Below are 26255 nucleotides of genomic sequence, written 5' to 3' on the forward strand. Positions count from 1 at the left end.
TTAGTTTGAAAGATTGATGAAAAATTATGTCTCTCTTTTTCTTATCTTTCTTTTTTTGCTTAAAAGGTAAATTCATTAGTATCCTTCACTTTCGTTTTTCAGTTCTACGATCGCTTATCATACATATTTTTAAAGATAACAGGAAGTTAAGTTCCTTTTAATTCTAGGGGTTACCAACTAATGCAGCCTTAATGCTGATTATTTGTTAAATAAGCAAACAACTTTTAAGAACTTTTAAGAAGAAAATCACGAAACTTTAAAGATTACATCAAAAGTTACATTCATTCTATGATTTTGAAGTTCTAGATATCACCAAAGAGTTTCCTTCTGACTAAAAAATACATTTGATTAATATGCAAGGTGGACTTGAATACCCTTTCTCATCCATTTCAAGTTCTACGTTCCCTTATCGTTCGGTAAACCCCAAAAAATTACAAGATCATATAGGTATATGGATATATATTCATAACGATTCATATATATATAGGCAGTGCCTCATTGACATTGTCCTTCAGTGACAGAGCGATGTACGAAAGCGAAATGTGTAAACAAAGATACACAATGGGCGGCGATGGGTGGGGGTCTGTGCTTGTGCCAGAGGGTGGGGCCTATCAGGGGCGTCACAATGCGATCGCGTCGCAAGTACACTTGCATTGAGCAATACTTAAGGACAGAAGTTCAAGCAACTGTAGAGTGCTCTCCCTATAGATATAGATACCTACCAGCCAAAAGATACTTTTTGTAAATTCCTAAGATATGGATATCTGTTACATATCTGCATGAAAATTCATTCAGAAAAAAAAACATCTTTTGCTTTATTTGCTATCATTAACCGGAAGTCGTGAAAAGCAAACGTTTCTGTGGAGTTTTTTTTTTTTTTAGCACTGCCAAGATTGCCAATTTGATTCACAACTATGTGCCAGCTAATGTATTATCTCTGCCCAATCTGAACAATCAGAATCTGCGGAGAGCTTATCAGTGGGGCCCTGACGCAGCCGTTTCTGACCCAAATTACGACAGCTTTGGCTCGCCTCATCGAGCCTGATACGTGGCGAAATCTCAACGAAAATGCAACAACAATAAATTTAAGCAAGAAATTATTGAACAAAAAAAAAATATAAGTATATATACTTTCTTATAAGTTGTCATGCAATCGTGCAAACAAAAAAAAAAAGCGAGCAACAAGAACAAAAAGCGGAAACATTTTGCGCTTTCTTATCAAGGCATACGAAATTGATTTTATTTTGTATTTTTCTTCTTTTTTTATTTTGCTGAAAATTTGCGCAACGAACGAAAATTTTTACTGGCTGGGAAGTGTGGAAATATATATATATATACTCCAGAGACTGTTCTTTACAAGCCATATATATATATATATATATTGATAGTTGTTCACGATTCGAGTCGTCGAGTCAACGCATAGTTCAAATTATCGCAATTTCAGTTTTTTCCTACTATAATATATTATTTATTTCCACAAAATAGTTACAGCTGATAACACAGAACTGCACTCTATATAGAGTCGTAAAATATATAAAATGATTTCCCCTGAATCGAAGGAGGTTAAAATATAAATTTCGGACTTTGCAACATGCGATATGCCACAAAATGAAATCATTTCTGTTTATTTTCTTTGTGATTAATATCTGGTTGCGTTATTTCTTTTTCGGGGATTTATTTGTTTAATTTTTTATCGATTTTTTTGTTATGTTTTCTAGACTAAAGTTCGTTTTTTTTATTTTGCCTTTCGAAGCTTAGCTAATTTAATTGGCAAACGAAATTTCCAAGGCTGATCAAATTTCATTTGGCCTTGGCTTGCAGCTGTTTTGGGCCTTAATTTCGTTGTTTTTTTTGTTTTTGTTTTATTAGATAATGGACACTCAAAAAGTGTTTACCATCTGGTCGAAAGATAACACACATTGCCATAACGACAATAAAAATAATAAGAGAGGTGTTGTAAATACAAATGCAATGCTGCGTAAACAGAAACTAAAACAACAACGTGACAGAAGTGTGAACATTAAATACGTTTATTAACAAAAAATAACAGAAGAAAAAACTGTGAAAAAAAAACTTAAAATGAAGCGAAAAAACTTTGCTGACTTTACTCGAAAACGATGGCGAAGAGAAAAGTGGAAAAGCGAGAGAGGAAAATCTAGACGATCAAACTGGCGCTGGCCACACACGTGGATCGGTTTTACTTTTAACTAAAGCTAGAACAGTGCTTTGCGTAGGCATTAAACATAAAACTTGAACAGCAGAGGAAAGTAAAGCATGTAAAAATGTATCTTTTATACGTTTTTATCATTCATTTTATATTAAATGTATTTTTAAACTTAATAATATCCACTTTTTCCTCTTTATTTTGGTTTTTATTTCCCGATTAGTATACTTATCGATAGACTTTCATTCTAACAAACAATTTTCACACTTTATTTGTTCTTAAAAACCCACTTCTATCTTGATTACCAAATAGCTAATCAATAAAGGCTTGTTAGTAGTTAGAAACTGATTAGACTTTTATTTTCTAGTTAATAAACAAAATCTCATTAAGCCGGCCGAAGAAGCCCCTTTCACAGAAGCTACTGCCATTTTAATTCCCCATTTAATTGAAACTTACTGTCTGTATATATATATTTGTATATATCTTTATAGATATATATATATATGTAAACCATAATTAGCTGACGTGCATAAGCCAGGGGAAGAAGACACATTTAATGCCACAACAAATTCAGGACCATCAATGTCGACGGTGGCAATCTCTTGCCAATCCGGCAAACATTTAACAAACGGAAACAGCTGTCTCGTTTTCATTCTCGTTCTTATTCTAGTTGGCCCATGGGCCTTTTTAGGCCCTGGCAGGAGGCATCTGCATATGCCAAAAGGAAGCTGCTACCAAACACTCAGTGGTTGCAGCTGGTCAGAAGGAGCTAGCTAGCAAACTAGCTGGCAGCTAAAGTAGAGCCTGGCCACATGCGACGGTCTAGGTATAGAGTCATAGTACCGGCAACAAATAGTGGCAACAACACAGCCTGCATAAAACTTGGCTAACGACTTTTTTCCGTTGGCGCTCTTGACTTTTGCATTGAAAATCGTGCAATTCACCTGCTGCTGCTGCTGCTTCTGCTGCTGCTGCTGCAGTAACTGCAACAACAATGACGTTGAATGCATCTGCATCTCAGCGGCAGTGGCAGCAACAACAACAACAACAACATCATCGTCTGGTTGCATGTTAATGTTACAGCTGCACTTGCACTTGCATCGTCGTCGTCGTCGTAGTCGTCATGAATGAGTCGCGACTTGGGCTAAAAACCCGGCTCTTTGGCTCTTTCGTAGCTGCTGCAAGAGCAACCCTTCTTCGCCCCCTGCAACTTCCAGATGCAATTATTTTTCTAGGCTGCAAATTGCACGCTCCCTCTCTGTATCTATGTATCTCTCTGTATCTTTGTATCTACGTATCTTGCCCTAGCCGTGTATCTAACCATCTATATCTGTTGCCTTTGCTGCTTCTTGGTTCTTGCATCTTGCATCTTGGTTCTTCGGTCCTGGTTCTTGACTGCCTTTTTGTTGATTTTACAAGGTGTGGAATGACTTTGGTAGCGCCTCATCGTCAAACTTTAGCAACAGTTGAGGTGGCAATAACAGTTTGGGAAATTCAATTAGAAATTCGTTTTCCCCGTTTTGAAACTCATTTATGTCTACTTATTATGGCCTGATTTGGGTTTAATCTAAATATATATTCATTAAAATATATTCTTCATCTAATATATTCCCGGAAAACCAAATTTTATTACTGCAAGTTAGTAAAGATCGAAGGTTAGAGTTCTGGGTTATCAGTTCTAATTAATAAAGATTAAATGTCAATATTCTATCTAGTACACAAAATGAAATGAAAATCTTACAGCTTTTTACTACTATTTTTCTGCCCATCACTGTAGACATTTTCCTGTGGCTTTGGCTTTGGCATTGGCTTCGCTTTTGGCCACGGATCGGTTTAAGCCTGGTCCGAGACTTGGCCGCACGTTTATGGTCGCGTTTTAATGTAATTGTTGTTGTATTACAGCAAATTTGTAGCCATTGGTTTGTGCTGTTGTTGTTGTTGCTGTTGCTGTTGCTGTAATTTGCCATTCATGTTGTCGGCCAAAGTGGCGATTTGTTGATTGTCGTTAGAAATTCAAGCGGGCCAACACCTTCTGGCTGATTTGCCCCTCGTTTTTTCCTTCTTTGTCGTGTGCCACCAATTGTTGGCCTAATCGGCTAGCACCACTCTTCATCTTCTCTAACATTTAATGATTGAAATTAGTTGGGTTTTGGGATAGTTATCGATGTTAACTGGTTAAGAAAACCCGGTAGCCAGGTGCCAATTTCTAAATGCCGTATTATCAAAAACTTTTCCCCGACAATGGCCGTTAATTTAGGGTTTTAATACCGCTGAAAGGCTTCTCCTTTCGCCCAGCGCGAATTTATTATGACATTGATGGAAGGGATGTGCAGCAGGGCACTCCAGTGGCCCAATGAGTGATTGACTCGAATGACTGACTGAATGACTGACTGAGTGACTGACGAGTAACTCAGAGGGCCAACGAGCCAAAGCAGCGCGACCAAGCCGTGTTATTAGTTAAATGGCGCATAATGGATGAATAACTTGACAAAATAGCAAACAAAACAAAAGGTATAGCCGATGAAAAACGTTAACAACTGAAGGTAGATAGTAAAGTGATGTAATTTTTGAATACCCTGTGTTAAATTAGGGGAAAACTATGAGAAAACTTTTTACTAACTAGAAAATACTCTCCAAAAACGAGAAAAATTATTTAAAAACTCAATTCAGCTAATAGACTTGTAAGAAAAAATCTAAATAAATTCCCAAAAAATTCTATTATAATAATATATTAGTTATTTATAACTCCCTTAATGATTTACAGACTTTCCTTGAGTTTCATCTATGAAAAACTGTAAAGATAATAACATATTTCCTATCAAACCTCTACCCAGAACTCCATAACTCTCTTCAAGGGTATAAAGACAATAAATAAAAACAAAGTCAAAGACAAAGAGTGTGCTTTTGTGTGTGTTTGATAGTCCGGTAGCGACTTCTACAACGACGACGACGACTGCAACCGAACCACACCTTAATAATTACTTAAAAGGAAAATAATTTACGAAATTGCATTCATAGTTCAACATTGCAGCGTTTTGCAACAAAAGCCAGCCATAACAAACAATGAATGCCATCTAAAAAAATAGGAAAAATAAAAAACATAAACACCCGCACAAAAACACCAAAAAAAATATTGTGCGAAAAACGAGGAAAAGCTTTGAAAAAGCAGCGTGTGGTGATATTGAGTTTCCCGATGGTGGTAAACAGCAATTCCCTTGACCCTTGACCAAGACCCCCTCCCCCTTCCAGTTAATATGGAATTTTTCCAGGACTAAGCCAAAGATAAAACCCCGCGGAAGGCATCTCAATTTAACCTAATTGCTTGGCCCTTATCCCAGGGACCCTTAACATGGCATTTCAATTGGCTGCCGCTAAGAAAATTCCTCTGTCATACACGGCGTATGAGTAATGGCTAAAAATATTTGTCACGCTGCGGTCAAGCAAATAGAAAAACAACCTGTTCGGCCAAACACACACACACACACACACAGAGACACCAAATTTGACACATTTGCCAAGCTGCAAAGCCCGAAAAGCCTCAAAAACTACCTGAAAATGCATTCGCGCATGGAAAATGTGCTAAGCAAACGCAAATGAATTTTGCAAATTCGATATTCAAACGTGAAGCGACAACAACACAAAATGCATAAATTGAAAACTCATGTGGAAACGGCTCTTAAAAAAAAAAGAAGAAAAGCAGCAACAACAAATATGATCGAAAGAATTCTCTTTTGGAGAACTGTCATCAGGAATTTGCTTTTTGTATGCAAAACAAGTTCTGACTTTTAGATTCGTTCGGGGACCTTGGTTTATTCAGAAAATGCGTTTGAAAATTTTTTGAAATATATATGGCGCAGTTAGATTTTAATGGGAATCAAGAAGGATTGAGAACTGATTATATAAAATGGGGATAAAACAGTTTTAATTCGCTTTTTTCTTCGAATGCCTGTTAAGAATCCTTTTTGGGAAAGTTAGGGAGCTTTAAAGATCATTAAAAACACTTGAAAAATATATATCAAAATCTGTGAATTAGTTCGATTACATATAAAGTTTTTATTTTAGATTTTAATAGAGAAAATGACCTTTTAATTTCTTTTTTCTTCTTAACTTTTTGTAACCGAATCTCCTCTCAAAACACTCCTCCTTATGAAGCTGACTAAATTGTCACTCAGTCAAGGCGAGGCTTTGAACCTCCAACACTTTTCCGCCTTTTCCGTCTCCGGCAAATGATAGAAAGCCTGGCCAGACGCAAACAGTTTACTCAGACGGATCAGGCGGTCGGACTTGGACAGACACTCTGTGTAACCTTCGAACCCCGCCTGGCAACAAGAAGCCGCTGGTCAGCCGGTCGAGAAATATACAAAAGTAAATATGGGAAATTGTTTCCATTTTTTTGTTGTTTTTGTTTCTGTATTCCTTTCATTGTTTGCCAACGTCTGGCAGGTCGGTCACTCAATATCAATTGAGAATGGCTGGAAGAAAACGAAAAAATAATATCTCAATCTCATTTGTATTGATTTTATTTATTTCCTGGCCATAAATTTTGAGCCAAGAACCTAGTTAAGAAAGTGTGCATAAGTTTTGTTGAAAATTTCAAGGGTAATTGTCATGAAATAAAGGGAAAATACACAAGGTTAAAGGAAATATAAAAGAAAATTGCAGAAAAAGTCCTCAAAAATTGTTCTGAAAGTTCGGTAGCTAATAAAGATTAAAATATCATTAAAAAATGTGTTAAATATAAAAATGACAAAAGAAATAAATACAAAATGTTATAAAAAAAAGATCTCAAAATGCGGGAGTGGCACTGCAGCACGACGGCACTCACGTGTATCTGTATCTAAGCGCCAACGAAGGCGTAGATCTCAGATACGATCCATTGTTGCCACCGCTCACACACTCGCGAAACCATGAACTGGAAAACCTTGAAAAACTCAACTGCAATTTATTTTCAATGCAACATGGTCTTTTTCGTTCTTTTTTTGTATTTATTTTTTTTTTATTTTTACCATGTGATTTTCTTGCTGCGCTCGATTTGTTCCTTCATGATTTTCCTAATGAATTCGATTTGCGTGCGGAAAAACCTGACAAACGTAGGCCCTAATGGCCCCCAGTGAATTTCATTAGCCATCCAATCAACGCAATCTGTTTATGCGTTGTTCTACAGTTTTCCATCTCCTTTTCATTCTTTTTTTGGTCTGCGTGTGTTCTTTGGGTTTTCCTTGCTTGTTTTTTCCTCTTTTCATTTATAATTTTTCATACTCATTTCGCATTTTCTTGTTTACGTACCTTTTTGCCACTGAGCACACTCCGTTGTAATTGTATTAGAGCCGAGGCCTATGCCACTGCCACGTATGCCGCAACTGCATTATTATTATAATTTCCAGCTCATTCCCTCATCTATTTCTCTTTTTTTTTCTGGTTCTTTGACAGGCTTCGGGGCTGTGTTATTGTTTTATAGAGAATTCGATTTGGTTAAGTGCGTTTCCTACGGTTTCTACGTAATAATTACTTTCCGTGGCAGCCATCTATTTTACCATTTTGATGTTATTTTTTAAACTAAATTATTCTTAGTAAGAACAGATAGGCTGGGCCATGGCTTTGTGTGGCTTTCGCGCTTGACAATCGCTTACAAGTGGGTGCATTGTGCTGAAAGCTTTTTATTAATTAGTCCTAATTTGCCTTTGACTAGGCTAGCGGAATATGTGTGTGTTTTTTGCTATTTTTATGTTTCTAAGCTAACAACACAACCAATGTTGGCAATCAATTAGACAACGCAAACTGGCAGCCAGTCAAGGCTAAGAGCTCAACTCACACGGCTTTGCCTACCAAAATGTCAGGCATTTGGTGGACAAGCCCCAAATCGAGTTGGGGGCATACAGCCATGTGGGTGTTGCTTTGGCGGCACCAAATTTGGCCAAACTAAATTTACAAAACAAATTGCATTCATAAATATAAAATCAAAGTCAAAATCAACAAGCTTAATTTGAATAAGCTGAGCAATTAATGGAGAGTTACAACGAACTTGCAAGTACTTTGTAAAATGATTTTCTAAGATTTCTTAAAATAAATATAAAAATATTTAGTTAATAGTTAATGATTTCTTACCACTTTGGCAAAGTTTTAAACTTATTTTCCACTTTAAAAATCCTTAAAAATCCCAAAACAAAGACCTAACCAAACTTCCCCACAAAGCCTTCCTTAGTTTTTCCTCCAAGTAGAATGCACATTTTTGTCTAAGCCGCTTGTTCGGTTTCTCTGGCAAAGTGCAACACAATTAACACCCCGCCGAAATGCATATACACAAAAAACAAAACAAAAAAACAACTGCAATTTTTTAACAGTAAAATTTGTTTGTTTAGCGATTCAGTCTGGCATAGAGAGAACCCACTGTTGGACGAAAAACATATTCGATAGTGCAGCAGCGTTAATGAAAATGAGCAACAAAGCCAAGCGGTTCCCACACACACACACAGCCATAGCCAGAAACTTAGAACCAAAACCACATGCAAAATAGATAAAAAAAAAAAATACAGAAAAAAATTCAAACAAGTTTTTTTTTGGTGAGCGAAAAATAAAAAACAAAAAGAATGCACGAAAATGCGCAAAATACACTAAATAAGTGGAAACGTCAATAAGCAGCGAAGGAGAATAAATGAGCGCACCAAACGAAACCAAATTCACATGGCAAAGTCGACAGATAGATATGTGTGGATACAAAGATACTAAGATATATAGATAGATATATATATAAGATATAAGTGTAGAGAGGGGGACTAAAAGAAAATAGAAGGCTGAGCTTCGGTGAAAAGCTGACGAAAGAGGCGCATGTGGTGTAATCAAATATGCGAGAAAATATGTATAGAAAAATGATGTAGTTGTAGATGCAAATGAAAATGGTCTCAAGGGGGGGGAGAGGGGGAGCGTTGCGAGAAGGTAGAAGGCGGATGGCAGAAAAGGGAGCTAGGAAAAACGATTCTATCTGTGGAAAGTGCAAAGAAAACGAGCAAAAATTAATTTTTGTAATGCAATCAGCAAGTTTAATTATGCATAATTGGGGGAACGAGAAGAGAGGCGGCAGAAGAAAACCATAAAATTTTAACAACCAAAGTTTGTTCGGGTGGGCGAAACCAAGATCTGCTAGATCTTATGAATCATAAAAAAAATTAAGACTTCACCAACACTGAATTATTAAAAACAAAAGAGAAACAATAACAATTAAGAACCATATAAGTGATGGGTGAGAAAATGTTTAAAAAAACTACAAGATTAAAAATCTCTCAAAATGCGGAATTAGAAAAAGATTAACTTTTGGTTAACTATTTCTTTTACTATTTAATAGATTTTAAAAATCTTTGAAAACAAGCATCAGGAAGCATGCTTTAGCTTTTATTGGTTGTACTTTTTTATTGCCTTTCCGAAACGTAGAATCCAAATGATCTGAGACCATTCGTCTTGCTATGAAAACTCGCGATCTCCCTCAACTGGAAAAGCAAGCCACTTTTTTTATGACAAACAAATTGCATTTCGATTCGATAACTAGCAGCAGCTCAACACACCCAATTGACTTTTCAGGCACAACCATATATGATCGAAGATATATACGAGTATATAATACAAATCTCGGCAGTTGGAACTGTAATTCCATATTTCACACGCCGCTCTTTACGGCCACATTCGTTAATATTATACGCCTTGATATGCAGTTTTTTATTCCACTTTTTATGACTTTTGCTAAGTTCAAGATCAGTGGAATGTCTAATCTATACTTGTTTGGGTTTTTAGATAGATTTATGCGATTTCGTAAAGCTGGCATAAGATTGGAATCCAATAACTCCACACCCAACATTAGGTATTTTTATAAATTTTTGCTAATAACTTAAGGTATTTAAAAACTGACTTACTTCCTCAAACACAATAACGACTCTACAAGGCTTTGACTCATCGTAAACCCCATGAATGAGTTATAAAATTGGCACACAAAAAGCAGCAGCCATTTAAGCGTAGTTTTCCGCAAATCAATTAGACATAAATTAATTGCCATTAATTAATAAGCAGCAGTAGCTATTTTTTATTACTAAGCTCAAGGGATTGCAATTTGAATAAAAGTAGTCGCGGCGGAGCGGCAAATTCATTTGTAATTGCCATTTGTGAGAGTCTCTGGTAAACCGAAAAGTAAATAAATTAAATATTTAGCTAGAAATTTATAAGGCGAATGCGACACGTTGCCAAGCCCCGCCGCTGTCCGTCCACACCCACTATTTGCCCCCTGTCCCGCTTTCCCTCCTCTCTCTGTAAGCCAACGATCTTATGCGGTCTACGTATGCGGAATTAAGCGTTGAAATTGTAACCAAATATGGCGCAGCAAGTTCAATTCTAATTTATTTCGGCGAACACAGAACGCGGTCTGTTTTTATTTTTTGCGTTCTGGATCAATTGATTCAAGGTTTTCCATTGCTGCTTTTGATTTCAGCTAGCTCTCTCTCTCTCTCTGTCTCTGTCTCTTGATCTAGGTATATATATATAGTATATATATAGACGATCGTATATGTTAGCCTGTACACATATGTAAAAGGCAAATCGTGCGCTTTCATTGGAAGTGACAACAAATGCATTCTTAAGTGATTGAAATTTAACACGACACCCAACAAACGAAAATTGAAAATTGAAAACGAATGACGGGCCATATAAAAAGTTGACTTTGATTGAACATTAAAGAAAACTATTTGTTAGGGGTAGATAGATTGCCTGGAAAATTGTATTATTTCTTAAAAAGTTAAAAAAAAAACAGTTAAAAGCAATCGTTAGCCATAAATATAGAATCTCAATTAACTTTTTCTCTTCTTCCACTAACATAACTCCATTGAAGTTCATCCTTGACTGCTCTTCATACACTCCCTCGCAGATTAACGCGTTTAAATGCGATTTATTTGAGCTGCCTAAAAATAGAGACATCAATCGGCCATTCCGCGAATCTCTTTTGACTGCCATGCTGGCCAACCCGTTTTCCCCGAAGGCTTTTGGCTGCAGTGGCCGCCACAAATCACTGGCAATCACAGGCAGCCAGCGGCTTTTGGCCATGGCCAACAAGCGCGAAAAAAATGGGAATTTTCGCGCAAAAAATGCACGGGCCATGCCGTCCATGTGTGTCCTGTATCCTTCTGCATCCTCCTGCATCCTTTAGCCCACTCATACATCCACACACATGCAGTCGAGGTGTTGCTGTTGAGGCCGCGGCAAAAAAAATAGGAAAAGAATTGACAGAAGCCCCGTTTGACTATGGTATTTTTGGTTCTTTGTTTCGCCTGTTTTTTTTTCTTTTTGGTATCCTGCGGACGGCAGGCAGGCAATGCAATCAAGTGGATGAGTTGGGTGTCGGTTTGTTGTGTTTGCTTGGTGGCAGGGTGCAACTGGTCTGGCCGGGTCTGTTGCATGCAACACACACCCATGAATATGCCGGAGCAGGCCTAAAAGGATTAAGGCGATCTGTGTGCAATCCGCGCAATTATCCTTTCAACTCCCCAACCGACTCCGCAATTAGTTGCCTCACTCAACACTTCGCGTTTTTTCCCTCTCTCTCTCTCTCTTATCTTTTTTTGGGTTCTTTTCCTCTTTTTTCGGTTTGACTTTTAGCTACATATGGTGAAGTGGCAAGAAGCATCCTGCCACGTCCTGCCACTTCACATTCTCGTTATCGTTTTCGCTGTTTTTATGTGCCCGCTTTGTTCCATGCTGCGTATACGTAACGCCATTTTGCTATTCATTGCTGGGTAGAGGTTAAATCTGCAGTACTGCACTTTTTCGGTGGCCATTCCCAAAGTGGAGGACACTTAAGTGGCCCCCAAATTGGTTTCACACTCGGCCATCAAGTGGAGTCCCCCCTTTCGGGCCATTTTGATGCCACACCGGCTGCTGCGGAAATTGTCTATTTAGAGCTACGGCTACGGTTAGCACCGCCAGCTACTCGACTTCAACTTGGCTGTCAGAAACAAAGTTCCTGTTAACAACTGACTAACTGACGGCTGGCTGGATGGCTGACTAGCTGGCTGGCTGGCTGGCTGGCTGAGTCTGTTTGCGACCAAGATGGGCCACTGCTGCTCAGTCACTGGCCACTGGTGTTGGCAACACAACTGTTGAGTGCCACAAACACCTTGCGGTGCAGTAAGAGAAATTATGGGATGTTAAGATTATTTTATAGATTATTAGAGAGCGTTTTGAATACCAGAAAAAAGTGATATAGTTTGGGAAATATTACTTACTATTTTACCTACTTAAAACTCAGATTTTAAGACCTCTCTTATTGTTTTTTCAAAGAAGATTAACTCTAAATTATAGACATAATTATTTAATATCCTCAACTCTAACGCATTTACTTAACTTATGAAGGTCTTAAAGACCTTAAGACCTTTAAGAACACCATTTTCCTCCCAATTATTTTCTCAAAGTGAACATTTAAGAAAACTTCCTTCCATTTCCAATTGTTCTTCACAGTTTGGCTGCCACTTGTTGGCATTTGTTGTTGGTGAAGAGCATTTAAATTGAAATGCCAATGTCGTGGTGGTAGTAGTTGTTGTTGTTTTTGCTGCCATTGCTGTTGCTGTGTGTTCTATGTCATCATTTGCTCTTTTTCATGGCTGTCTGAATGTCTGGATGCCGGGATGTCCGCCAGTCTGTGGCAGTGGGCAGGCAACTAAGCCGAAATCCCATTCATTGCAAATTCAACTAAATCCATGAATAAAATGTACCACCTGCCACCCACTCCGCGTGCCACGTTTTATTGCACATCGTTGTGTAGTTAACAATTGTGGCTCCTCGCCGCGTCTCTCTCTCTCTCTCTCTCGTTCTGGCACATCCATTTGCTGGCTCTTTCTAACCAAATTGAATTTCCGAATTCAATGAATGAATGAGCGCCTGAATTGGTTTAGTTTTAGTTGTTTAGCCGGTTTGTTTGCCATGGCTATGGGTGTATGTGTCGGTGTGTTGCATACTTTTTGGCTGCCGCCTGTTGCACGCCTGCCTGCTCCACTTACTACTGTACAATGTGTACATGGATATATATCCGCAGTTATATCCCTATATATATATATATAGACATCCGTTTACATTTGTTTGTCTGTGCTCCATTTGTATTATGCCATCAGTTTAATGGTTTGGTCCACGGCCGTCGCCTGTTGCTGCTGTGCTGCATGCTGCATGCTGCATGGAGCAATTGCAGCGCTTCTATTCTTTTTGCCATAGTTGCTGCCGTTTTGGTTGATGTTGCTGTTGCTGTTGCTGTTGCTGTTGCTGCCAACGGCAGCTGCAATTTTAATGTCCTCTATCCGCGCCCTTGCCATTCTCATATTACTCGCTGCCTTTTTTATTTCGGTTTTCCCTATTTTTTTGTATATTTTTTGTAAAGTTTTTTTTTTTTATTTTTTTTTTTAGCTCTCGGCAATTGTCTAGTTTTCGTTGTTGTTGTTCTTTTTGAGCTGCAGTTACTTGTGCGGAAATTGCATTTCTCGGCATTTTACATTTCAATAAATTTAGCCCAATGCGTTTGCCTTCGGGTTTTTATGTCGCTATTCGGTCAGAACTTTATTTATATTAAAAACATTTTGCATGCCCTTCGTTGTTTTTTTTTTTGAGCTTAGAATATATATATATATATCACTGGATTCTTGACGAGTTTTTATGGGGTAGTAAAGTTTTTTGGACAGATCAGACTATTACACTAGTATATGGTAATAACGTAAGGGAAAGTCAGCAGTTGGAAATATGGTTAAGAGATGAAGGGAGGGAAATCAAGATGTGTTTATTTTTAATTTATATATTTTGTAATAAAGTTCAGTGCACAAACAAAATGACCATGAAGTATCAAAGGAGATATATCTAGAATAGAATGTGGGCTTAATGTATTTATTATTCAAAAGACATAAAGCCTTCAATATAAAAATCATTTAAAAATTTATTTGTTTTCAATATAAACTAAGTTAATTAATACTTTTCTTTCGAATTTTTGTGCTCCTTATTACACTTTTAAATAATAGTAATAGCTTCTCATCTTATAGCTTACCCTCTTCTATTTCTTTTCTCCACTTCCTGAACTATTCACCAAAACTTTCCATTAGTTTATATATATTTTAAAACTACCATATCCCTGAACCGACAACCATCAAACGAAACCACAAAAAACTTGATTGATACATAAATCAATAATTCTTAGTATGCGGAAAGGCCCCAAGAAAACCCCCCCACACTTTTACTTTAACAAACGAATGGATATGAGACCAGCAATCGAGTTGAGGAAAATAATACCCTCCATTTTGCACCCCAAAAAGCCCTTCAATCTTGAATTCGACACCTGCAATTAGCAATTTGCAATGTTGCAGCACTTAGCACATCAATTATGGCAACTTTTCTTTTTGGCCAGCCCCAAAAAGCATTCGCATTTGGGCCGCTTCTCCGCCAATTGCAGTTACTGCAGTGCCTAAACAAACATGCAATCAAATGCAATCGAAACGAACGAAAATTTTCGTGTTTTCCGAGTTTTTAGCTGATGTTTTTTTTCTATTTGGATTTTTTGTTTGGCTTGGCTGTTGGCCGAAAAATGTTGTGGCCAATCAAATTGCATGCAGGCCGAAAAGTGCATACGAAAGCGCATTAGAGCGGGACAACGCTAGCACGAACATGTAGGTGGGGGTGGCTGAATGGTGAGGGGGGGATACTATAGTTGGTTGGGGGGATGGGTTGTTAAGAGGAGGTTGTGGATGCACCCACGCCGAAAAAGCCATACAACAACAAGATGAGCCGAATCGAGACGAGCCAAGCCGAATGAGGCAATCGAATTTATTTTGCTTCTGCCTCTAATTTTTGCTTTTGCCCCAACGACGAAGCTGAAAAACCGACGACAGCGGCTAAAATTTTATGCCAAAGTGACACACAAAAAGCCTAAAGTACACACAGGTACACACACGCACACTCGCACACACACACATACACAAATCTATTTGGCTGTGTATTGATGTTGTCAGTATGTAAATTGCCATATGCGACAAGTTTTGCCGAGTTTCTTTTCATTTTTTGGGGTAGGTTGCGTTTTTAGTTTGTGCAAGGGTTGCTAATGGCTCAAATGGTGGGGAACGAGGGGTGCGGTTGAGGGGTGGGCGGTAGGTCCTGTCAACGCTGCCTGCTTAGAATTGTCCTACTCATCTGCTGCCGTGTATTAGTGCCCATGTTAGTGTATGTGTGTGCTGCGTATGTCCTTGCATTTAGTGCAATTCATTTACATTTCAGCGCTGCCACTGCCCCTTTCTTAACCCCTTTTTAGCCATACAAGTTGGCCACAATTTTCGGCCCCAGGCACGCAGGAGTCGCATGTCCTTTCCACCGGAGAACCTCAAAAAAAAGCGGAACCTAAAAAGATGCACGCGGAAAAACAGGATATTAAAAATCTAATTCTTATTTGGAAATATTTTTCTTTAAATATTTAAAAACCAAATCATCTTAGAAGTTATCAAAAACTTTTAAAACTTGTATTGATCTTATAAAAAAACAATTTTTGAAATATTTTTCATACAATTTAAAAACAAGAAAAGAAATCCTTACGCCTAAGAAAGGAGGTCAAAAAACCTTTTAAATTAGTTTTCCCATTTAAGATTAAATCTTAATTGAAATCAACTTTCATTTTCCCAGTGCCTAGCCATACTTTTTCCCTCCTATTTTCCACGCATTGCTGCTGCTGTTAGTTTTTTCGTGATTTAGCCAAACTCATTTCTTAGCCGCTCTTTTGGCTTTTCCCTTTGTCCTTGCTGCTCCGCTTCAACCAATTTGTTGTTGCGGCAGGACATGTGACGCCGGCCGGCTGGCTGGTAAGCTGGCTGAGTTTTCCTCCCCCGCCTTTAAAACCAGTTGGTTTTCCCACCCCCAACGAACATAGATGGGAGTACGTTGACATTAGACATTACTCAAAATGTTATGCAAAATACGATGGCGTGTCGCGTTGGCCAAACGGCCGCTGGCAACAAAAATAACCACAATATGTTGAATTTCTAATTAAAGAATTTTTAGTGGACTTCTAGTTAAAAAGGCGGTTTTTTTGGGTGGGTGTGTGTATGTGGAAAGGCAAGAAGAAAATAAAAAAGTCAAAACGAAAAGGATTGTTTGTAGTGCATATGGAACTACAAGCAAAATTCAAGTCTACTTTGAATAATAATTTCTTCTTAGTTTCATTTAAATGTTTTCAATTTAAATTCCCAGCCACATTCTAAGCCAGCTTTTAATATAAATTCATTTAAAATACATTTATAAATAATTTAAGGATCATTAACAAAGTCTTAAATCAACAAATTGCATTGCAACCATTTCAATATCCTCGAAACTCAAACATAACTCAATTAAAAACTTTTCTAATAGAAAAATAATAAAAATTCTTTAAGGACTTTATTATATAGGCCAAATCCAACTTTATCCACCTGCGGTTAGAATCTAATTATCTGTGAACGGGGCCATGTGCCCAACACCTTTGTGTGGCTCAACTAATGCAGTATTTATGGGGCAAAAATTACGCTGCGTATACGTAATATTACGTATGCGCCTCCAAGGCTGGCGTTAACTTTTGACATTTGATTACGGCACGCATTACGCCAAAAACCTGAAAAATCGAAACGAAGCGAACTGTTGGAAAATGTCAAATTGCCGTTGTTTCTGTCTTCTGTGTGTGTCATGTTCTTGGCATGGGGAAATGCAGCTCATGGCTTGAAAAAATCCATATACATATTTATATATATATATAAAATTTATGTAGTATATACATCTTTTAATGCAAATGACAACTCCAACAATGAGACAATACATAATGTATCGTCATTACAGTAATTTGCTTATATAAACGACTTGACGGCCCGCCCGAAAATGAAATTTAAGGATGAGAATTGAATAAAACTCAATGAGCCTGGCCGACGAGGCTGGGGCATTAAAAACAGCAACAACAACAACAACGAAAAAAACAACAATTTTTTAATGACTTCTGGCCGAGCATACCTACGGATGCCAGTACATAAGTACCATGTGTACATAAGGGCTTATCTACTTGCTGGCCTCTCCACACATACAAACATACAAACATATACATGGGCCATATAATGTGGTACATTAATCGATAATTGCATTTTTTCGTTTCTTTTTTTTGTGGTTGTTGTTGCTGTTTTTTTTTTTTTTTTTTTGTTGCAGTTGTTGCTGTTGCCGTTTTGCCCATTTCTTTTGCCACTTTTCATGCGTTGTCTCTCTCATGGCGCATGCCATTTGCATTTCGTTAAGCGTATGTCTGTCTATGTGTGTGTAAATGAGTTTCCGTGTTTAATTGCTTCAATTTTTTCGGTTAGTGTGGGTTTAAGGTATGAAAAACCAGAAAAACTCTGAAAAAAAACGCAAAATTCACCCCACAAAATGCAAATAAATCATACGCCCCGCTGCCGCGGTTCACAATTAGTTTAGCCATTTGGCTTTAATAGCTAACTTTGATTAAACGCACTTTCGTTTTTGTTTGTCAGTCGGTTGGCTGGTTGTTGTTTGTTGTAGGTTGTAGGTTGTAGGTTTTAGGGCACCGCACCGCAGCGACGACCCTAGAGCAAACAAACGGACAGACAGGACGACAGGCCAACTGACAGGATGGGCAGACGGAAGGCGAACTAAAAACTCCAAACCCGATCCCTATTCCGATCCCTATCCCAATCCCAGCAGTCCGCCAACCCACCTGACGTGTCACGTTGCGTTGCCTTGAATGGCGCACACACACACACACTCACTCACTATCCAAACACCTATTCAAACACACACACACATATCGAGTCATAGGTCAGACCACCCACCCATCGACATCGTCTAAGCCAGCGACATATACCCATTTTTATACTATTTTCCATGTACAGGTATCACTGGCATAATCTAGACTCATTAGGCTATGCAGATATTAAGGAAGCGTAATCGAAAGAGAGTATAATGGGGTATTGGTATTATTCTATAGTTAATCTGGCAAAAGTAAATGGTATGCCATTCTAGCAGCATACTTTTAGGCACCAATTAATGAGGTTTCAAAACAAAAACCTTTAGACAGACAATAAAATATAAAATAATTGACTACAAGGCAAATGCTAAAACACACCTTTAACAGAGGTCCCACTGTATCATCGCGGCTAGCAAAAAATTCTATTTAGCATACATTCCGGCGCTGCTTGCTTGGCATAATGTGAACGCGGGCAGACAGCAATGATGGCAGTGGCACCACCATAACCATACCCATACCCATACCCATAACAAGAACCAGAAGCATAGCCAGAAACTGAAACGTAACCCAAACCCAAAACAGCATTGAAATCCCGCCTTGCGGCCGTCGACGACGTCGTCGTCATCATCATCTTCATACGCAATGTGTGTCGCCCCGACCACATGCACAAAACAAACGCACACTCATGCAGTTAGAGACAAAACACGGCAGACACTGACTGTGTGCGTGAGTGCATTGCGTGCGTGCAATATATATGTGTGTGTCTATATGCGCTGGTGCATCTGGCAGACCCAGCTGAAGAAAAAGAAGAACAAGAAGAACCCCTGGCATTTCGCCTGTGCGTAGGGTTTCCTTAGCCTGAAAAACACACGCACCCTGCAGTTGGCCGACTGCAATTTGTAGTTCGTTTTGCAGTGAATAGGAATTACAAGAAAATAAACATGGAAATTACGTGGGAGTGGATAAGCCAGAACTAATTGATACAATTCAATAGATCGTTGGGACGTGGCTATATGCCAAAGGTCTTCAAATTAGCTGGGAAATTGCAGGAGGTTAAGAAAATTAAGCTATAAAGGGAAAGAGTAATAACAAATTTTTAAAGAAGCTTAAAATCAATAACGTGAAAGCATTTAACTGAATTTTTAACCTTTGTTTTTTTTAGATATTTTATAGATTTTTTCAAGGGATAATGATTGCTATTTAAAAATATTAGAGAGTGGAAAAAGAAATCTATGGAAAATGTAATGAAAAACGTTAAAAAGTATATTCCAAAAATTAAATGATGGAATAATACAAACGATAACAAATGACTTTAATGAAAGATTTTCTAGTTTATGAAGTAATTTTTCTGATTTATTATATCATCTACTATAATCTATAATCTTAGATCCCATTTTAGGGCAATGTGCTTCTTGAAGAGCATTTGGGTATCGTGCAGATCCCTTTTCGTGCTCGCTGAATTTTTTAACGACAAAATGCAGGCGTGTGTCTGTGGACTGGTTGCATTTTAAAGTTTGAGTTTTGTACGTCCCGTGCGTGCATTCACCTCGTTTTTTCGCCTTTTTTTTGGTGCGTGCGGCAGGTGGAAAGTCGGGAGGAAAGGCGTGGCGGGAAAGCGGTGGCGCAACGTTGACGTCGCAACCCCCGAAGCGCTAAAACAACAACGACAACAACAACGACGATGACGACGACGACCCTGTTTATTTGAGCGCTTAAAAAACTGCAGTTGCCGTTGCAGCTGGGAAAGCAATGCAATTTTTACACTGTGAAAAGTTTGAACATGCCGCTCCACTTTTGCGCCGGAATGAGCAGCGGCAGCAGGAGCAGGAGCAGGTGCAGTGCGTTGCTGTTGGTCCCCCAATCCTCCTGCTGCTCCACTTCAGACCCCCAAAGTTGCCATTCCCCAAACGCACGCACCGAACACACACGCACTTCTGAGCAATCAGGACGACGAGGGGACAGCCACAAGGACATGGGGTTGGGTGCTAGAAATACCAAAACGCACCTTCTAGCCAACTTCCGGTTGGAAATACGAGTATAAGCTTAGATTTTTTACTGCCTCTCTTGTTTTTTGGCACTAAAAATGCTACAAAATGCCGGGATTCCACCACCCTCTGTCTACATATAGTATAGAATTAATATTTTTGGTCCGTCATATGTATATAATTTCTTTTTTTTTTCAACTTCTTCGACTGGCCCTCCTTTAATTCGCATTTCGTGTGAGTTGACGCGTAGCCTTTTGCCATATGCGCAAAAGTTTTGCTTTTGAGCCACGCATGCCTGCCCCTTGAAGTGGCGGGGTTAGGCTCCAACCGCACACAAAATTCTCCCACTCCTTCTAGGCCAAATGCACATTTTGCATTAAATTGCATAACTTTTGTGCGGCAATTAGAGTTCTCCGGACCTGGCCAAGGCAAAACGTGTGGCCAAGGAAATGTAGCCACAGAAAAGTCGCCTCAATGCAAACATTCGAGTACAAATCTATCAATTTTCCACTCGCAAACATTTCGTATTCAATAATTACGCATACGCAGCGTGTGCCCCTTTTAAGTATAGTCCACCCGTTACAATTTGCCATTTCTTTTTCATTTTTTGCTGTTGTATTTTTTGTTTTTTACTTCATGCATTTTCCTTCTATACTTAGTTGGCATTGCATTTCAATTAAGTAATTTCTGTCTGCTAAAATTCCCAGGAGCCACCGAAGAAGAGAGAAAAAAAGTGGCTTATTAATTGCCACCACTAGGCAAATTATAGTCTATTAAGCCATGCAACTGGCATAACATTCTTGAACTGCTCAGGAGCTTTTTTTAAATAATTAATGCTCGGGAGCTTGGTCTATTCCTACGAAAATTACGAATGTTGTTTTTCATTGCGGTCACAAAAATGTGCAAAAGATCTGTCAAATATGTTGGGAGATGTCTAAGATAGATTAATATAATGACTTATAAAATTTAAATATAATTTTTACATTTTTAAATATTTTATTGACTACTTTTTTCTTTTCTTCTTAATTTTCCAGGGTTAGAACGCGTTGCTGAGGAATTTATGGTTCGCAGGCAATGGAAACAATATCGAGAGCACCTGACGCGCAGCCATTTGAATATCGAGGAGCAACAGCCCATAGCAATAGCCGGTTCCGAGGACGAGCCACCGCAATACAACCACAACAGCAAGGAGCAGAGCAGCCAGAGCAACCCAAACCACTGTAAAACAGAGAACCACCGTCTAGAGCAGCACCACCACAACGGCAGTCTGCTATTGGAAGAAGATTTTGGTACGTAAAAATACATTATATATGGATACTTCAAGGATTACTAAATGGGTTTTTTATATTCTTAGAGAACAACCAAACATCACACGATTCATCACGTACAGCAACACCGGGAGCCACCAGTACACCATCACCACCGCCAGAACCCATCGATTGGAGACCGTCGGACAAGTGCAATTTCTGTGTTAACGGTCGCCTGCTAACGGTTAACGCCCAGGGCGAATTGGTGGCCGAATCAGCAGCAACAGCCACTAGTAGCTACACTAGCAATAGCCACATTCATCAGGTGGGTCATCTATACCTAAGCCCTTTCAAAACACTTCCCAAAAATATTAGCTTTTTCGCTTGGAAAATCTTTTGGAAAATTGTTATTGATAAAAGAACTTTTTATTCGTTAAATCCTAAACATTTTCTTTTGCTTTCCTTATTTTTCATATTTTGAATTATTTTAATTCCTATTCTCAAAGATTTTCCAACTTATTCCTACTACTTTTTTGCAAGTGCTTTTAACTTTTTATTAACCTTAAACTTTGTCCAAGCAGCACGACAGTGACAGCAACTCGAGCGCATCACTGCCCCACCACAGCAGCAGCGGCAGCAGCAACAATACCAACAATAACAATAGCAGCATTGGCAACAGGGCACGCCACATTGCTGCTGCAACAGCAACACCAGCAGCAGCAGCAGCAGCAGCAGCCGCAGCAACATCTGCAAATTCCCTCGAACTGTACAAGTTGCTGACCCAGCGGGCAGGCAAAATGACATCGATGGACTCGATGGCCGCCCAGCTGGCTCAATTCTCACTGCTGGCCGACATCAATCTGATCAACTCGCTGGCCAGCCAACAGCACCAGCAGCAACAACAACAGCAGCAGCAACAACAACAGATCGCTAGTTCGGTAACGCCAACTACCTCAGAAGTATCTGCAGCCGCAATCAGTCCCGCACTCAAAGATACGCCCAGTCCCAGTGCCGATGCACCGCTTGATCTTAGCAGCAAACCATCGCCGAACTCATCGATTAGCGGCGATGTGAAGTCCGTCAGGTGAGTACCGAATTGGGGTTACCCCTTCCCCGAGAGACGGGGGCAAAAGCACATAAATACCTATGTATAAGCATGTATTCAATATAAATCTGGGAATCTGCGCAAACGCCAAAAAAAATTTAAAAAACCCCCAGCACAATACATATACAAAAAAAAAGAGGAAAATCATGTAAAACCGAAAAGGAGAAAAAAAGGTGGAAATTAAGCTGTATTTTGGCAGGATAACGAATATGCAATGCTCTACTTGATTATTCGATTTATTTTAAAGGTTTTCCTAAACATTAAAAACCGTTTTTTATGATTTAATATATTAAACATAAATTCTAGATTTACTTATTAAATTTTCTTCAATAAACAAAAAATCTCATTAGTTAGACCAAAAACTCCACAAATTTTGCCTCAATAAAATAGCCAAAAAAACCAAATTACCCTGAAAATATTGTAGGGTATAATGTTCACCGAAAAAAACCGGAAAAAAGCACCGAATCGTGTGCCAGACAATACATGAGATAATTGCACTTTGGGCGCTGGCCCGCCGCCTCTGACACTGCACTTACTGTAGCATACTTAACGGGGCAGCACCACTCACACATAGAGCCGCACGCCCACACTCACACACTCACCTACAGCCGCAAATGCTGATGCTGTGGCAGCTGAAGCTTTATTGTTGTGAGCCTATGTAAAAAATTGTGCAATTATATCACTGGCCACGTGTGTGTATGAGTGTGGTTTATGAAACGATGCCGAAAATTACACATACGCCCCGTTGCAACCACGCTTAATTACCAGCGTTAGGCAGGTGGGCTGCATAAATTTACATAAAATCTCCCAAAAACAAAAAGAGAAGAAAAAAGTTAAGGAAAAGATTATATGGGTAAGCAGAAAGAAGAATGCTGGATTTATGTATTCCATTCCGCTCTCCTTTTTTTGTGTGCGGCTGCATCTTAACTCCTTCAGCGGCTCCGCAATCTTTTTTCAATTCGCCTTTGGTTGACTTCTTCTTTTTTTTTTTGTTTTTTGTTGCCTGCTATTTTTTTAATTACTCTAAAATGTTCAGCAGCACCTTTTATTATTACTTTGGGCTTACAGGTAGCTCTGTACGTGTAGGTGTGCACTTCAGACGACAGAGCGTGTGCATAATTTCGCAGCACTTCCCAACAATTTTTGTCATTACTTTTTTCGGTGGGATTTTTTGTTGTTTTCTGTGGTTCAGGTTTTTGGTTTGGTTTTGGTTCGTTCTCTTCCTCCTCCTCCGTCTTGCCTGATGCACCGGCGACTGTGGCAACGATGGCGGCTGCCACTTGAGCCGCAAAGCACGAGTCCTTGTCTATTGTCTAAAGCATGGCCAAGTGTTTGTTAGCAGCCGTCGCCATCGTCGTACACCATGCACCATCTCGTACACCTATTTTAATTGTCACACACAAAAAAAACTGCCAGAAGGATGTGTCAAAAAAATGTACAAAAAACCATGAATACATAAGGGGGTTAAAGGAAGTGGAAAAAAAGGAGCGATAGGGACATGGCAAGTTAGAAGACGATAACCAAGGAAAGGCAAAACCAGGAAAAGTATGAAAATTAAGAAAGTATAGGAGTTGGCTCGATAAAAAGTTGAAGTTGTTATGAAAAATTCTATGAAAAATGTTGAAGTTAATACTTCATTAATTTTCAATTTGTTAGACTTTGTGTTGGTTATGATTTTATTATATTTTAAAATATTTACGAAAATCATAAATTACTTCCTAATAGTGTTAATATTTTTTGGATATCAATTGAATGGGCTTTACCTATTGAATTTTATGAGTTATCTCTTAAAAGCAGAATATTGTTATCGGATTTATTTAACGTTTAAAACAAAAAGGAAAGAACGGCAAAAGTATATTATAGCGGCTCTAGACCTTTTGAAAACTCTTTAACGAATTTGACTTAACCTTTAAAGCCTTTCCCTATTTTTAACAATAAAGACTTTCTTAAATTTTCATAAATATTTTAACACAAGCTTGTTGTGCCGGTTTTTGGTATAAGGGAAAAGCATTAGACAACGATCGACCAAAGTGTTCATCAATGGGGGCCAACCAGATGACCGAGACCCAAGCCCACACCAAACACCCTACACCCTAGACCCCACCTACCACCACCCACTCTGCAACCCACTCAGACCATCAAACCACTTGAAGCACAAAAGCCACTGACGCTGCAATTTTTGGAGTTTTTTTTTCGTCAAGCGTTTATTATTACAGATTTTTTTCAGGCTGCTGATGCCGAGGATGATGAGACGGCGTCGCTCCTCGAAGCAGCAGCAGCTGAGGCAGCGACGTCGCCGTCGCCCAGCGCAGCAGACAAAAATGAGTGCATCATATCGATCGCTTTTTTTTTGCAAGCTGCGTTTTACTTTCTCTATGTGTGTGTGTGTTCAGTGAGAAAAATAATTATTTAATTAATAACGTTTAAATACTTTTTTTATTTTAAAAAGTTTAATTATCCAAAAATCGATCAATGAAGATCTTCAATCCCACCTTTATTTGCGCTAAAAAGTTATTAGTAAACTTTTTATTTCGTTATTTTTTAGACTAAAGGGTCAGATCTAGGGGTTTAAAGGGTTAATAGTAAGTAGCTGGTATAAAAAAAAAATCTTAAATTTTTAGTTTTTTTCAACCTTTTCTCCCAGTGTAACAGTGTCAGTGTTTTTTCGTATTTTTGGTCTTTCTTCTTTGCTACTTTTTTCTATGCACTTTCGGCGGGTTAAGGATGAGGTGGATGGTGGAAAGGGATCTGGAGGGTTTGGTGGCCGAGGGATTGTCGCTTGGTATATATTCATTATTTTTCGTTTACGAAAAATTCTCCCCACGCACACACCGACCCCAAAAAAAAAATACCCAGAAAGAGAGAGATTGCGAACGTAATAACTGGCAAAGAGTGACGACGACAACGTCGACGCTGGCAGCGCAGTTGGCTGCGTTTGGCCCCAAAAAAATACACACAACAACAAAAAGTGCAACAACAAAAAAAAAAAAGAAATAAGCGAAATATATAAGGTACAACAACAACAACAAGAAGAGCAAGTACAACAAAAGGTTAATGCGTGCACTGGCCATTGCGACTGTTATTGTTGCAGGGCAGCAATTTTTTAACGGTTTCATGGATCTACCACCCTCCCTCCCCCATACGATTTCATTATTTTATTTTCCCCACCCTTTCCGTGCCCTCTACCACTCTCATTTACTTATTTTTTCCATATTTTTGTCATTTCAATGAGTGTTGAATTGTTGCTTTAATGGGGATTGCTCGATTTGAGAGCTATTTGGGGTCAAGAAGGTTTTTTATATACTTTTATCTAATATTTTAGGAGATAACGGTAAGAAATACTTAGGAGAAGAGATTGGCTTACTAAATATCTTATTAGTATTAAGCTGAACGGTTCATCTCTTATGATATTTTATCTGAAATTACCATTTTGGTAATACAATTTTTATTCCTCTGTAGTTCCAAAGTGAGGAGCTTAAGAAAACAAGATTGCTTTACCATCTCATCTAAAATTAGGTTTTAAAATTCTAATTTAAATGTTAAAATTAAAATTGCATAATTTAAAAGCAAAGTAATGAATATTCCTATCTCCACTTCTTTATTAACAGTTTCAAAAAGAATTTTCAACTACTAAGTAGTTATTAATCTTGTTTAAATACAGGGTATAACAAGGTCCTTAAGAACACATTTTTTGCGCCTTTTTTTGTGTAAATCAGGTAGATTGCCGATATATGCGTGAGTGAATGAGCGAGATAGAAACAAAAATAAAGTAAGTGCATACAAAAATGGAGCTGCAGCGGCGTTGACGTCGGCAGCAGCGTCGACGAAAAAAAATGAGTGCATATCTTCCGAAAAAATGCAACTGCAATGAATGTACGAATATGTGTGTGTGTGTGTGAGAGTTTGGGCTCTTGTATGGGTTGATGTATGCACAAGTATGTGTGTATGTCAGTGTGTGTGGGGGAGTAGAGGGAAAGGGTGGCTAAGGGGGTGG

The 26255-nt window shown here is 38.6% G+C and overlaps 1 protein-coding gene across 1 annotated transcript in view; it reads left to right on the plus strand.

Annotated features, from left to right (window-relative positions):
* LOC108109453 (mushroom body large-type Kenyon cell-specific protein 1) overlaps nt 1-26255 on the plus strand; it is a 64496-nt gene that overhangs the window by 31083 nt on the left and 7158 nt on the right. The window contains exons 3-5 of the mRNA XM_017217952.2: nt 20944-21198; nt 21264-21481; nt 21738-22240. Of these exons, the coding sequence (XP_017073441.2) occupies nt 20944-21198; nt 21264-21481; nt 21738-22240 (976 nt within the window). The remainder of the gene's footprint in view (nt 1-20943; nt 21199-21263; nt 21482-21737; nt 22241-26255) is intronic.

The sequence above is a fragment of the Drosophila eugracilis genome, unplaced genomic scaffold, assembly GCF_018153835.1.
Source record: "Drosophila eugracilis isolate 14026-0451.02 unplaced genomic scaffold, ASM1815383v1 contig_47, whole genome shotgun sequence".
Lineage (NCBI taxonomy): Eukaryota > Metazoa > Arthropoda > Insecta > Diptera > Drosophilidae > Drosophila > Drosophila eugracilis.